The sequence below is a fragment of the Leptinotarsa decemlineata genome, unplaced genomic scaffold, assembly GCF_025532065.1.
Source record: "Leptinotarsa decemlineata unplaced genomic scaffold, Ldec_3_MD MMD2_tig00001393_RagTag_RagTag, whole genome shotgun sequence".
Lineage (NCBI taxonomy): Eukaryota > Metazoa > Arthropoda > Insecta > Coleoptera > Chrysomelidae > Leptinotarsa > Leptinotarsa decemlineata.
This window is the reverse complement of record NW_027412562.1, coordinates 5,167,940-5,183,455: the sequence shown is the minus strand read 5'-3', so window position 1 is coordinate 5,183,455 and position 15,516 is coordinate 5,167,940. Positions and strand designations below refer to the sequence as shown.

The 15,516-nt window shown below is 34.4% G+C and overlaps 1 protein-coding gene and 1 long non-coding RNA gene across 4 annotated transcripts in view; both read right to left on the bottom strand.

The window, feature by feature from the left end:
* Nucleotides 1-103: 103 nt before the first annotated feature.
* yellow-e overlaps nt 104-15,516 on the bottom strand; it is an 85,359-nt gene continuing 69,946 nt past the window's right edge. For all 3 annotated transcript variants that reach the window (XM_074175877.1, XM_074175874.1, XM_074175873.1), the window contains exons 4-7: nt 13,171-13,393; nt 9,743-9,929; nt 5,485-5,679; nt 104-535 (exon numbers count right to left, since the gene is read on the bottom strand). In XM_074175877.1, the coding sequence (XP_074031978.1) occupies nt 334-535; nt 5,485-5,679; nt 9,743-9,929; nt 13,171-13,393 (807 nt within the window). In that variant the 3' untranslated portion in view covers nt 104-333. The remainder of the gene's footprint in view (nt 536-5,484; nt 5,680-9,742; nt 9,930-13,170; nt 13,394-15,516) is intronic.
* Nucleotides 8,204-8,831, bottom strand: LOC141482501 (uncharacterized). The gene is made up of 2 exons (XR_012465564.1): nt 8,318-8,831; nt 8,204-8,262 (listed from the first exon to the last, which is right to left on the bottom strand). It is a non-coding gene; the product is annotated as an uncharacterized lncRNA (long non-coding RNA).

Here is a 15,516-nt window from a genome sequence, read left to right as displayed (position 1 = left end):
ACCGAGGATGACAATACACCACACGGAATAAACAGGTCACCAATAGTTATGTCACTTGACATATAAATAAGTAAAAAATACTGTAGGATATATAAAAATTCAATTAAATTTGAAATGGTATAATGAAGAAATTTTAAGGTATGATCTCCTAGTAACAAATAACGACTATTTACAGTAATCCTAACACTACATTGTTCGAGTTCATATCTGGCAGTCGTCACTAGCGTTGCATAGTCTTTACGAGGAAAATTTTATTTTCACGAGCCATCTAAGTAGTTCTATGTGGCAGTGTGCTTCGTTGAAGTTATATCTTCTCTGAAGGAAGTCTTCACCTCAGATAAACAGGTTATTAGTGACTCCATGGGAAATTCCATTTTTGGGGAACACTCTGATCACTCTAAGGTTGATTTCGAGTGGGGAAACAGTCCTCAAAAAGAATTTTTGGAATCTTGTACTCAAAATCCATAACGTACCGTCGCTTTTCCATCTCAACTCAGCGAGGAACTGAAGTTTTTCTGGATCGTAGGCCAACAACCTGGAAATATGGATGTAGAGTTTCATTCAACATTGAGTAATAATTTTTTCACAATGCATTTTCATGGAGTCATCCCCAAGAGTTATATTACATCGGAATAGATGCAAGAAAGCATTTTGAATTTTGAATACACTGACTAGTTACTGGGTGAAAATCAATAACAATATTTATGAAAATATTCACCAATTTACACAATATAGACTTTATTTCCAATACGAGTTTAAGTACAACAGTGGTCACTTCAGTCACAAGACATCAATTACATTCGTTTGAGAGTGGTTGACAATTTTTTATGGTGATTTCCATTGGTTCTGACTTCATTGTCTGATGTGAATCGACTATGATTCAAATTTGTGAAAGAACAAATGAAATTATAATGAATAGCTAAAATATTGATTACCTACAGGTCTGCAAAAAAATGTTTTGATTTCATTAACTGATCTTTATGTAGTTTTTTGCGGTGATTTCCAAAATGACATTTATTTTAATCTAGCACGTAAGGTTTGCCAACAAAATGAGGATGGAATAATTGAAAAAGTATAAAAAACGAGAAATTGTGGATTTATTTTTATTATTTTAACATGAAGTTTAGCATAGCAAAACTAAGCATAATAGTGATACACAAGTGTTTGCAAAGTGATTATAAGTCTTTGTAAAAACGTTTTCTTATTCCGTCAGAGCTTTTTTTGGCACTTTTTCGACTGTGTTCTTGTGAGTTTTCCCATTTCAACATCCAACAGTAGTCTGCCATCATGTTAACATTCCACCGACCTTGGTATCTGCGTTCCATTTCTTTTATGCCTTGATGGAACCGTTCTCCTTGTTCCTCACTTAAAGCCCCTAGATTTTCGGGAAAGTTGTCCAGATGTGAGTTGCCACTCAAGTTGCAGTCCAACATTTTGTAGTTTTGTATCAATTCAGCAACCAAAGTTCTGTAGTTTGGTTCTTTTTTGTTTCCAAGAAAGCCTGTTATAACGAATTTAAATGAATTCCAGGCATTTTTCTCTTTCATTTCCATTTCAGTGACAAAGCTTCCATCTTTTAAAAGTTTTCTTATGTCAGGCCCAACGAATACTTCTTCTTTTAGTTGAGCATCGGATAAACCAGGAAACTTTTCAGAAAGATACTTCAAACGATCTCCTTATTATTTGTCTAATGCTTTCACAAACTGTTTCATTTGCCCCAATTTGATATGAAGTGGTGAAAGTTAGATTTTTTTAGGATTCACTTAACTTTATTTTTCAACATTTTTAACTCCAGGAGTAAGACCCTTTCTAATTGTCTAATTGGCCACACCTGCTTGACTTAGTGTTATTTCCTGTCACGGCTTTCCCATTCATATAGGAAACATGGAAACTTAGTGTTACCACTTTGTTGACCTAGTAACATTGAAATAACTTTCAAGTCTACACATATGGTCCACTTATAATCAGAGTATCTGAACTCATTAAGAACAAATTCAAGATTTTCGTAGCATTCTTTGAAATGGACTGAGTCCAACAGGCACAGAAGCATATTGGTTCCCATTGTGAAGAAGTACAGCTTTCAAACTTCTATTTGATGAATCAATGAAAAGTCTCCATTTTTCTGGTTCATACGTTATGTTGAACATTTCCATGACGCCGGGTACATTGTTTCAAAAAACTAGGTCACCCTTATGTGTAAAAAAGGGACAAATTCTTTTTTTCTGAATCAGTACCATGAAAATGAAACACCGGAGGCTAACATATGTATTTCTTTAAGTCTAGACCCTAAAACTTCTGCTGAGTTCTTTGGGGGGCCCAGATCTCGTACTAAATCGTTTTGTTATTGAAATAAATAGATTAAAACCGTATTTCATCTTAGATATACACTCAGATTGTGTAGTAACTTGTTCATGATAAAAGCTCCATAATTCAGACTCAATTTACCGCTTATATAGGCTATATAATACAGAAACATCGAACCTAACCTAAACCTGAAAACCCATTTAATAAGAAAATTTTAGGTGAAATTTGTGACTTATCTATAGGTGATAGATTTTTTTACTATTTTTCCGTAATCTGCAGACAAAATACTGTTAAAAATCACTAGTTGAATATCCCACAATTTTTTCATCGCAGACCTGTGTTATATTGAAGAATAGAACGTGAAATGAAAATACAATAAAACGAATAAAATAATCAAGGTACAAATTGAAAATGGAAAATAAAAGGAATAAAAAAAAAGCAAAAAATTAAAAAACAATAAATTAAAAGATATTTCAAACCAAGTTACTTCACGATGTTTAGATTGTTTCAAGAGAAAGTTCAAAGAAGCTGCATATATGTTGTCCAACGACGCATTCAGGCAAGCTATCGTAGAGATACGCAACATAAGGAAACCTTTAATCAAGTAGATAACAGTCAACTCTCCTCGAACGGCCAAATCTCGCTGCACCAGTAAACCGAAAAGAGGAAAGAGGGGATAGGAGAAAGCACTCGAATGACCTATAAATAGTAATTTCCCGTAGGAATCAGTCCAGTCATCACCCGAAAACGATTGTGGATACCAACAATCGAAACGTCGTGAAGTAACTGGGTTTGAAACCTTTTTTAATTTATTGTTTTCGTTTATTTTTAGTTTTATTCTTTTCATTTTTCATTTTTTTACTCTGTGGTCATTTTCAATTTGTATCTTGATCATTTTATTCTTTTCATTGTATTTCAATTTCACGTTCCATTGTTTGATACAATTGATATTCCAGCTATTCATTCTGATTTCATTTGTTTTTTCATAGATTTCGAATAATATTAGATCCATATTAGATAGTGTAAGTCAGAACAAATAAAATTCATCAATTGCATTCAACAATACACAAAACACAATAAAACCAATAATCGATAAACTTTTTGGACTTGACAATATTAATGACACACATGATTTGGCAGTTTACCATAAACCAACCCATACAGATACTACTACATCTATCATTCTAATCACGCTTATCAACACAAACTAGCAGCTCATTAAAGCATTATTCACAGACTTATTAGTATCACTATGTCAACAGAAAACTAAATATGATGAAACAGTAAATACTCACTTTAATCCGGATATGATTCATCACATTCTCGATGAACAATAATTCAAAGGAATACAGGAGAGCATCAAAATACATAAGTAGACTACTAAGTAAACAGAACATCAACATAGTAAACCACATAACATAACATATGCAAAGACTGATATCTCTTTGAGTAGACATAAAAAATAACAAGAACAACAAATCGGGTACCACGAGGATCAAACTTGGGACCCCTACTGTACAATACTGTTCAATGATATCGGAGCTGTTGATGATTTTGATTTCATTCTATACGCAAATGACTTGAAACTATATCACAATATAACAATGATTGCGAACGTCTCGACCTGAATTCGAATCGTGTTGCTATTTGGTGTTGGGATATCCAAATGCAATCTAATGTTTTATTCACTGAAAAGGAATGTGACATCACACAACTACGTCATAACAATCAAGTTCTGAAGTGTCCTATCACACTAATTGATCTAGGTGTTACTTTTTATTTATATCTCTCTTTCAATAAACATATTGACAGCTGCTTATCGCATGTATGGATATTCAGTTAGAAATATTGAAGACTTCGAAGAATCTTCACCATTCGGATTACTTTATTCTACTTTAGTTCGGTCTAGACTAGAATATGCATCTGATGTGTGTAGTCCCTACTATCAGGTATATATAGATCAATTAGAAGCCCTTCAAAGGCGCTTCTTAAAATATATGCCTTTTGAACATGAAGGCACTTATCCAACTGTAGGAACACCCTATTATGAATTGCTTGAAATTCACAATTTTTGTAGTCGCGAGGTGAGGCATGAATATTATTCATTTGTTTTGTATTCAAGGTCATGAATAATATCATAACCCGCTCTCAATTGTTACATTATGTTGAATTTTTGAGTTCCTTAACCTTTTATCTCAACACTACGCGAACAAATATAATAAAAAATCCACAATTTATACAACGTGCGATATCTGTAATTCTATCAGTCGTGTCCTAGATATATTCAACTGCCAGATTATAAAAATCAAAAGACATTTCTCAGCTAACTGATAGTTCTGTTTTTCATTTAATTCATTTTTATATAGATTCACAAATTATATTATGTAAGGACATATTTTTTAATGCCACCGTTTTTTCCTATTTTGTAATTGGGTTTATCGTGTACAATAGTGCATGAAATAAATAAGTAAATTAATAAAATGGGGCTTGTGCCCAAATGTTCATATAGGAAGAACATCAAGAAATTACAAAACCAGAATGTACGAACACAAAAGAAGTGTTGAATTAAAGAAAAGCAATTCAGCCTATACATGTCCTCTGTTGAAAGAAACTCATGACTTCAACATAATCTACGATGTACTACATACAGAAAATTGAGGACAAAAATTAAACCTACTGAAATCCCTGAAAATTTATAAACGTAAACAATTAAATTTCTATTGTACGACTAACAAAAAATCAATCTCTCACCTCCGTTGAATTGATGTTCATGAAAAATTTCCCCTAGAATTAGTCAAATCATTAGTAACAATAATTCCACCTGCTGGGTACATGTTCCTCAACCTACCTGTTTACCAAATAGTGAACCAATAAGGTAGTTAATTTGTATAAATTGCATTATACATTGTTGTAGAGTAACAGTCCAACTGAGGAAACTACTGTGTAGTGAGACACGTATTGAAAATAAAGTCTATTTTGTGAAGATTTGTGATTATTATCATGAAGAAAAGCATGTTGATCAAACAAGTATTCATTAGAGCGGAACCCAATTCAACAATTATTCAGATTTGTAGAATATAGGCAAACCCGAATATTGGATTGAATAGAATGCGGCTTAGTATTGTACCTTGAGGTACTCTCTAATCGATATTTGTTATTGATGCTGGGTTTGTTTCTTACTTTTGTTGATTTGTTAATGGATTCCACGATGCTACAGATGTCTCTGCTGTAGGACTAAAATACAATGTCTCGTCTACGAGATTCAAAGTGAGCGCTACTCCCTGTGATGATTTTCTTCCAACGAAAGAGATGGGTAGTTTCTCAAATTCACCCGGTGGTCCTTTTGTTAGAGTAGTTGTTGGTATACTGAAAATTCTGAAAAAAAAAACAGTTGATTACTGTCACGTTTTATTGGTAGGATTGAAATTTTGGTTTTGAAATAAATCTAATGGAAACGCTTCTTCCACAACTATAGCACTGTCTCCAATCAATTTATCGTCATGAGGATCTCACGATTGACTTAGTTATTTTAAATACATGATTACCACTTATATTGAGGTCATTCAGATCGAGACAAAACGTAAGTTGGTCAAACTGAGCAGACTCTTATAACCCGTTTAATGGAACATATTTCACGAACTGGAGACTGGGACCTTAAACTCTAGAACCTGTGAACCGGTGTTCCCCAGAACCGGTGTTCCCCAGGGTAGCGTCCTAGGACCCATTCTTTTTCTTTTATTCGTACATGACCTCAACAACAGTAATCGTCAACATCGTACAGTGCAATTTGCCGACGATTCTTCGTTCACTCTGGAGTCTTCAGATTATGAGGGATTGTTTAGTCAGGCCAATCAAGCAGTTGCTAATATGCAAAAATATTGTTCTCAAAATGGTCTCATTCTGAACAGCTCAGAAACTAATACAATCATCTTTTCATTACATGAAAATGATCGCAGTGTTCTGGTGAAAATAAATGGCAAGTTAATACAACAAACCTCATCTGAAGAGTTATTACTATGCTTATATTCAATCTTCATTCATTTATTGTCTGATCAACTTTGGTAACTGTACAAGAATAAACGAATTACTAATAGCTCAAAAAAAAAGTAGTGAGAACAATGTGTTTCAAAAAATATGATGACTCATGTAGGGAGCTGTTTACCGATTTGGATATTCTAACAATTATTTCACTATATATTATCAACTGTGTTGTTTATGTCAAAACCCATCTCGATAAATTTGAATCAAGAGATAATCTTCGGCTCGCCACAGGATATACGTTAAGATCTAACTATAATTTTATTGTTCTCCACCATAAATTGACGAAAGCAGCAAACAGCCCCCTAATTATGCCCATCAAGTTATTCAACAAACTACCTATCTTCCTTATTAAACAGCTATCAAACCTTCATTCTTTAAAAAAAATGTTAAAAAACTATTAAATGACAATACATTTTATTCCCTCAATGAATACTTCCAGGCTGATTTGGAAATATTAATAACTTGATTGCAACAGTTTAGACTGTACTATTTTCAATTGTCATATTTTCAGTTTCATGTTTCTTCATACTTCTGTTTGATATTTTCATATCTTTACTCTTTTATGTAAATATATATATATATATATATATATATATATATATATATATTTTGATTGATGCAACTAATTTTCCTTTATTTTGAGTATTTCAATATTAAATTCTACAAAAAGGATTTGAAGCTTTATACCTTCTATTAATTATCTGCGAGCGCTTTCGACAATTGGTAGTACTGTCATCTTCTGGCACTCCAGACAGTACTACCAACTGTCGAAAGCGCTCGCAGATAATTAATTGAAGGTATAAAGCTTCAAATCCTTTTTGTAGAATTTAATATTGAAATATATATATATATATATATATATATATATATATATATATATATATATATATATATATATATATATATATATATAGATTTATATAATAAAATAATAATATTTATTTCAGAATATCAATACAAAGAATGATACAAAATTTCGATATATAATGAAATAAATATGGTTGAACTCCACGAGGGTTTCCCCTGAATGTGGAGGGGGTAAGAAAAATTTAATAAGTACGGATATATTAGCAAATTAATACATATTGCCACAATAACACAGTCTCACACACACATATTCACGATAATTATACTCACTTATATGAAGACTATTCCCAATACAACATTAATCAAATTCGAGGAGGATCACATTAAAATTTATTATGAGATTTCATTCATGAGCTTTTCTAGTACACATTTACACCCAAAGGGACAGTCTATCTAGTAATGATTTTTCAGGTCAATGTACTGGTGGATTTTTTCCATGGTTGGGCGTTTATACAGGCAATCAATTGCTTGTGGAATGAATATATAGAATATACTAATTTCAGTTCATTAGGTATCATATTGTAGCATCGAGGAGCCAAATAGATGTAATTTCTCATTAGGGTGTTTTTTTCGGATCTAGGTATTGTGAGTATATAGTTCCTATTTCGAGTATCATGTACATGGCTACTACCGTTTTTTTGTAGATTAAGAACTATTTTCGAGAAGAATAGCTGTCTGACATCCATTACTTTGGTTTCATTATATAACATTTCCGTTGGATAGTCCTGAGGAGTGCCAGAAGATGACAGTACTACCAACTGTCGAAAGCGCTCGCAGATAATTAATAGAAGATATAAAGCTTCAAATCCTTTTTGTAGAATTTAATATTCAAATACTTAAAATAAAGGAAAATTAAAAATTAGTTGCATCAATCAAAAATATATATATATATATATATATATATATATATATATATATATATATATATATATATATATATATATATATATATTTCCTTGGAGTTATTTGGGATAGCAGCGAAGCGCAAGTGTACTCTTATAACATTATATTTCCAATATTTCGACAATGGTTATTGTCATCATCAGGGAGCTAAGATGATAGATTTTGAATTAATACAGAACTAAGTTAACAGACGGATACTTACAATGTTAGTGAGATTGGTCGCATGTGAGTTGAGTTAAAATTAAAATATGAAAGTTGTGATCATGATAAAAACACATAACAACTGTAAAATTACAAGACATATGAAGTAAGTGAAAGCTACAAATATAAAAGTTAAATGAGGAATATTCATAAAATGTTTTTTTTTTAAATTTGAGAAAGAACGTGGTGATCTTAGGTTAGAAACACATCACTTGTCAATTTATTAAATTTTGAAGAAGAAGTAGACTTGGCATTTGCCGCTGGTGCAATTAATCAAAGAGTTACAGTTGCCTCCAGAAGAAAGAGTTTTGTTGTATAATTTTTGTTAATAAGTTGATAAATGAATTTAAGTAATGTCAAATGAGTTGTCTTTGAAGGAATTCCAATTTTTGTCTATAAAAAGTAAATAGGAATATATTTCACTTAAATGTTGTAAGTCTGTTTTTTTATTCAGACAATTTTGTGATTGCGAAATGTAAGTCATTTCAAGGAATAATCTTTTAGAAACATTCCTCTCTTTGGTCATATATATATATATATATATATATATATATATATATATATATATATATATATATATATATATATATATATATATATATATATGATGAGCTGTTTTCTCGGGTTTCGCTCCGTGTTTTGTGTATTTTATCCCCATAAGGATTATTTTCACAACGTTTCGGCAAAGTCTCATTTGCCATCTTCTGGTGGTGTCTAAATCTGAGAAACACGTGCAAGAAATGGATTGGAAGGGATAATTGATCATACATGGGATCCAAATAACACAAAACGCAATAAAAACGTATTAGACATTTTCATGTTGATATCACATAAATTTTAATAATGGAAGTGTATGTAAACTTGTTAACGTTTAAATTAATGGAAAGATTCTCCAAATTGCCATTTGATGGATAAAATGGAATATTTTTAGAAAAATCGATATTATTGTGTTTGTCTTCAGAAAATTATTGAATGTTCCGCCATTTTGTAGTACGTGAAGATATTGACTTCATATTCTAGGGTTGTGAAGTATTCAGCAGGAGCTTCGAAATGATATCTCACAAGACCCCCCTTTCCTCTTAATTTTTTCCCAAATGGCGCCCAGTCGCCATCTTGAAAGTTTCATCTGTCAATTTTATTTCAAAATAAAGTATTCATGCAATAATTTTATTATCCCAAATTCAAAAAATAATAGGGGTGGGACATTTAAAAAAATGCACTGTATAAAATACCTAGCTTAGTTATGAGTTCAAGTTTCATCATCTACTGACGATAATAATTTAATTTGGTTATCGGAACGCTTATCGAGATACAGCGCTATGGTTCTGGTGTGTAATGATCAGTCATTACCGAGAATAATAAAAATTTGCAGATTTCTGTAATAACGTTACAGGAAGTAAACGTTATATTTGTTGATGAAACTCACCTATCTGTGGCTAAAGGTTGGAAATACACAGTAGCCAGTTTGGGAGAGTGGGTTATTCCAATAATACCATCCATCAACGTGAAGCTTTCCCCGCCTATATTGTAATCTGAGAAATTTGGATCAGGAAACATAGTAGGATGCGATAATCTCCAAGCTTGATCTCTCACTCCATCATACACCACCAAACCTGAAATTTTTTTTTTCAAAACTGTGTAATTGATTTATATGTGTCAAGGATTTCAATTACAATGTATTCAATTTTTCACAAGGTTATGTATGAAGATGGATAATAGGAATGTTTTTTTTCAAAATCTGTTGAGAATAGTATATGAGTCCTTTATATTCATACTAGCGAACTACCGATAATAATTTCATACAGGGATGAATGATCTTCTCTGGACGGATTCCTCCACTGATGATTTGCCATATTGTTTTTCCTCATACAAGGAATTGGGCAGTTCGGATATGCAGTTAGTTAACTCAATCACGGGCAGATGGGGCGATGAGAATTACGTTGTTTGTCGTTCACTTCAGCCTTGTTCGAGAAACGATACTTTGAAAGGAATTAGATTTTTCATTATTTTCCGCGTCAATAAAATAAAAATATTATCATCATCCAAACACCCCAGCCAGGTAGGGGTCCACGTGAAGGGCAGGACATTCATGCCGTCATTCTTTAAATCAGTCTTGACCCATTCGTCTTCCTGACGAACATCAGTCCAAAGGGTAAGGGAGCCAGGCTCCAACCTCTCCGAAATTAAGATGGCTATCGGGATTTTTGATTATGGGAAATCATCGACTTCATGTTGATGATGAACACTGCCTTGCACTGACGAGAGGCCAGATAGCCCGAAAACGGTCTGATCGGAAAAATACAACCTCATACACAAGTCAATAAAAATATTCTCGGACAGTCAAGCGGCTTTGAAAGCAACGTCATAATTGGTAGCAAATTGCCCCTTCATGGGAAGAGTTAACTGGTTGTTTCTGATCTGGATTCCTGGCCATACTGGCCTGGAAGACAAAGAGGCTGCTGACTCCCTTGCAAAGGAGGGCTTCATCGGCTTCATCGGACCAGAACCTGTCATTCGCATCGCTTCGGGCTTTGCCAAACAAAGATTGAACACCTGGATGGCAAAAAGATATATGGATTTCTGGCAGAATCTTCCAGGATTGGCTCACTCCAAGGCGTTTATTCACCCTTGGTTATTTTTGGCAAAAAAATTACGAACAAGCAATGACGAGTGATCAGATACATTATCGTGATGCAAAAGCCATGAATTGTTTTGATCACAAAATAGGACGCAAGCGGCGTCGTACGATCGTACTATCATATGACAAGAACTCCTAAAGCACTATACCACGACATTCAGAGAAAACAGTGAGCAAAACCTTGACATTTGAGCGTACTTGACGTGATTTTTTTCGTCTTGGCCCTCCTGTTTAAAATCTGTTTTTCCGTTAACCAGCTGTCGCACCCCTACGAACGACAACCCTCAGAAGTCGAAACTTGTGCGAGCTAAGGATTAACGAGGTCTTACCTTTTAACGTGTGATTCCTAACACGGGTTGGACGATAGCAAGTGAAGATCGATCGTTCAGACTAGGGCTTGAACCACCGACCAACACGGCAGTCAATTCGAGTGAGTGAACAAATCACCCACGCCAAACCGCTTGGCTACCGACCGGCTCTTTCATTTGGACGACTGGACCTTGGCTTTGATGTCATGACTTGTCTCCTTTGGAGTTATTCAACAATTTCTAGGTGATGATCAAACTACGGTTCTTTGGTCAAGAATCAACATTTTCAGAACAAACCACACGCTTCATGCCAAAAGTTTTCAAAAAAATTACATGGCATGAGCCAACCGATATGCCGGTATCCTCAACAACTCCTCTAATAGTGATTAAACGATTCTTCATAACACTTTTTTTCGCTTTCTCAACATTTCCATCTGTTTATTGAGAGGGAGAGAGAGAATATACTTTATTGCCATAAGAGTAATCTTGTGGACAAAGTTTCACTTAATATATAATACTTCTCTGACTTCATAACAACCAGACGACACTTTATTACACAAGGCATAAATATGTTCTACAAATTTTAGTAATCTATCGACATGTACCCCTAAAAATTTTAATCTACTTTTGTTCTCAGTGATGTCATTCCCAATGGGTACATTGTCAAATTCACATATGAATGTTATTTATGTTAGTTTTCGAAATATTTAGAGACAGGCGATTTGAATCACTCTAACTGTTTACTTTCATCATATCGATGGATATAATTTTAGTTAAATCATTTGCATTGTCCGATTGCCATAAAATGGTAGTATCGTCTGCAAATAATGTGAATTTTCCTGAGATATTTATCTTTGTCGAATCGTTGAGGTAGATGAGAATCAATGCTGGTCCTAGATTGAATCTCGAGGCACACCATTACGTGTTTTCTCAATTTCCGAGCGATGGGTTGTTTCCACCATCTGACTACGACCTCACAAATATGAGCTGAACCAGCTCAGTATCACTCCTCTGAAGCCGTAGTAGGGAAGCTTCCGCAACAGTATTTCGTGATCCACACAGTCGAAAGCCTTCTAAAAATCGCAAAATACTGCTGCAGCAACCTCGCTACTATTGATTCCAGTATAAACTTTTTCCATGAGTGAGAAAATTACAACATTAGTGCCACTTTGAAAGCCAAACTTTTCTTTATTAATGATTTTAATGCTTCGTCAGAAACACAATTATCCTTATCTTTTTTTGGCTCAGAGTACAAGCACTGTATGTCACTGTCAACATCTCATGTATTTTTGTGCACTTAATTCCAATTTTTACACAAAATTTGATGCGAATTCTCTGATACATTATTTTTCCATCGCAGAAATTGGCCGAACACGCCGAACACCAACAAACTGAACGTACTTAACAGCTGAAACTGTGAACATATGTTAAAAACAAATGTACCAATATAAAAAAATTAAAAACCGCTAATCGAATATACGAGGCCTGCGAAATTTGAACATAAACCTCTATTTTCGAACACACCTCGTATATTTCTTGCAATTCAGGAATTCAAACATAACTTTTAGCTTTGATAATTCTATTAATTTCAAGACAGAACCAGTAGAGGCAACAATATTGATATCATAGATCATTGTAAAAATATATTCAACTTACAAATTCAAGGACAAAGATTTGTGAGACAATCGACGTAGTGTTCTCCTAAAATATTTGACGATTACATGTCTGGAGGTGCAAAAAAATTATAACAAGCTAACATCGTGACGCTAAATATAAACTTATCATGATCAGGATGTATTCCTCTTTTATTATTTTCGCATTGTCAGACAACTGATTATAGTTATGATCGAACAAAAGCCAATCACTCCCAAAGAGTAATTTGTCTCACGAACCCAAATTTTGTCTTACCTGGCGCTGCCGTGTCAGTCATATAAACAAAAGATGAATCGCATCGTCCTTGGACACTCTCATCTACCACCAAATTAGTTAGAAGGGACGCAGGTCTGAGGACACCTTCAGGAAGGATAATTGTACGTACTACAATGTCGGAGAATAGATCAAAAACTACTAGTTTCGGTTGGCACACTCTTGTGAAGTCGTCGATCGAAGTCATCACGCCAGAATCTAAAACCTGAAAATAAATTGATGGTTATGCGTTTTTTTCCAGATTATTATATTTCTTGCTTTTTTGTTAGCCACAGAAACCCACAGAAAAAGTGGTGATTTGTGCAAGCTATTATAAAATTTTTAACCTCTGATATTATAATTTCAGATTCTTATCAAATTTGAATCAACAGGCTAGAATGAATTATCCAAATTTATTTTGATTATTTCACTCAATGCATGAAAACGATGGAAAAGTTGATGACATTTTCTTTTAAGGACAAAACACAAGCAATACAGGAAAATACTTAAATCACTCTGAGAGCGGTGCCTATGCAAAAGTAGCAATTCACATTGCATTTTAATCGCTCGAGAATAAAACGATTTGGAAAAACGTTCTTAGGAAGTTTATTGCACAAACAGGCAATTCTCCAAATGTGAAGTTCAAGGTGTACTGAGTTGAACCTCAAAACGATGAGCAGCCACAGTCCGTCGATTATTTCTGATATGTACCGCTCTTGGTGGAATCAAATGTGCCAAGTCACTTGAACACTTTCTATGAAAGTATCTGTAGAAGAGAGACAAACCTCTAACTCTTCGATGTTCCAGACTATCAAGGTTGCAAGTGATGTTCGCGTCTCCAATCAAAAGTATGCTTAGTGGCAGAGCTCCATACATGAGAACAATATTCCAAAGAAGTTCTGATTTGAGCTTTATGCTGCATCAAATGTTGCTGAGGTGTGTACAGTTTTTTGATTCGTAACAGTGTTCCAAGCTTTTGAGAAGCAGCCTTTGCAATTCCAGAGACATGATTGTGCCAAGATATATTGGTGTTCATTTCAACCCCCAAGAATCTCATCGAAACAGAAAGCGGAAATGTGTGTCCTGACATTGTCATATCCAGTTCGAAGACATTTATCTTTTTAGAGAAAACCGATGCCTGGGTTTTTGTGGCATTGAATTCAACCAATTCGAAACCCCTTCTAGATCCTCATTAAGATATGCAACCTCCTGCTACTGGTGAAGATCTGCATCTGCAGCCGATGTCCTGGAATCCAAATGGAATGACGAGACAAGTGTGCTGTCGTCAGCAAAGCAATATATTAGATTCTTGTTTTTTTTTTAATAGGTCGTTTATATACAATAAAAAAAAGCTTGAAAACAATATGAACACCAGCGTTGATGGTGAAAGTATTCAAAAGATATCCATCGACAGATACTTGCAGGGAAGGATCTTTCAGGAAGTTGCAGAGCCATAAAAGCTATAGAATCGAAGTTTGGCCAGCAAACCCTCATGCCATACACTGTTGAAGGACTTAGAATTATCAAGCGCAACAGCTCTTGACTCTCCATGTTTCTCGATTGTATTATTCCAAATATGGGTGACATACGATAGAAGGTTGCCTGTTGAAGTTTGCGCGCCAGCATTAACAACCAATGGCCATTTCCCTTACCGTTGATCATTGGGTCCAAGAAAAATATACCCTGAGCAGATGCAGTTAGCCGAGAATGACAGTCTTCTGCATTTGTCCTACTATTATTTTAGACTCAGTGCGAAAAACCAGCTTGATCTTGAGATTTGAGAGCGTAAAGGGCATCATTCCACCAAAGACTGCAACATTAAGAACGACCAACTCAACAAAGTGATCTATATCAAGTGTGCTAACTCCGAAGTAGAGTAGATACGTTCATGCTCATGTAGTTACTGAGTTGGGTATTACGACTCTGTCTTGCTTCTGTAGTGTAGTAGCACTAGATCGAAGACATTGCTCTGTACAAGCCATAGGAGCCTAGTCAGAACTGGTCTTTGAGTCGCTTGGATGAGCATATGAGTCTATTGATCCTTCATAGATATAAATTCATTCCCTTAACCAAGTGTGAGCTGGCGATATAACTATCTGTACCTGTAAAGTAGGGAGGGTGACTCTAGGTCCACAGCACTTAGGCTAAATCTTGGTGGCACTATAGTACTAGCCCTGAGGTAACATGTGTGTTCAAAGCTAATATGGCTTGTCTACTATCAGTGCAGATTGTTATGTTTTTGCCGTAAATTCCTTTCCTGGTTATTTCTTTTGTGGCAATTGAGATACCAGTCATTTCTGTTTGATCCACGCTGGTATTTTTCCCATTCCCCACTTAACTCTTAGGCTT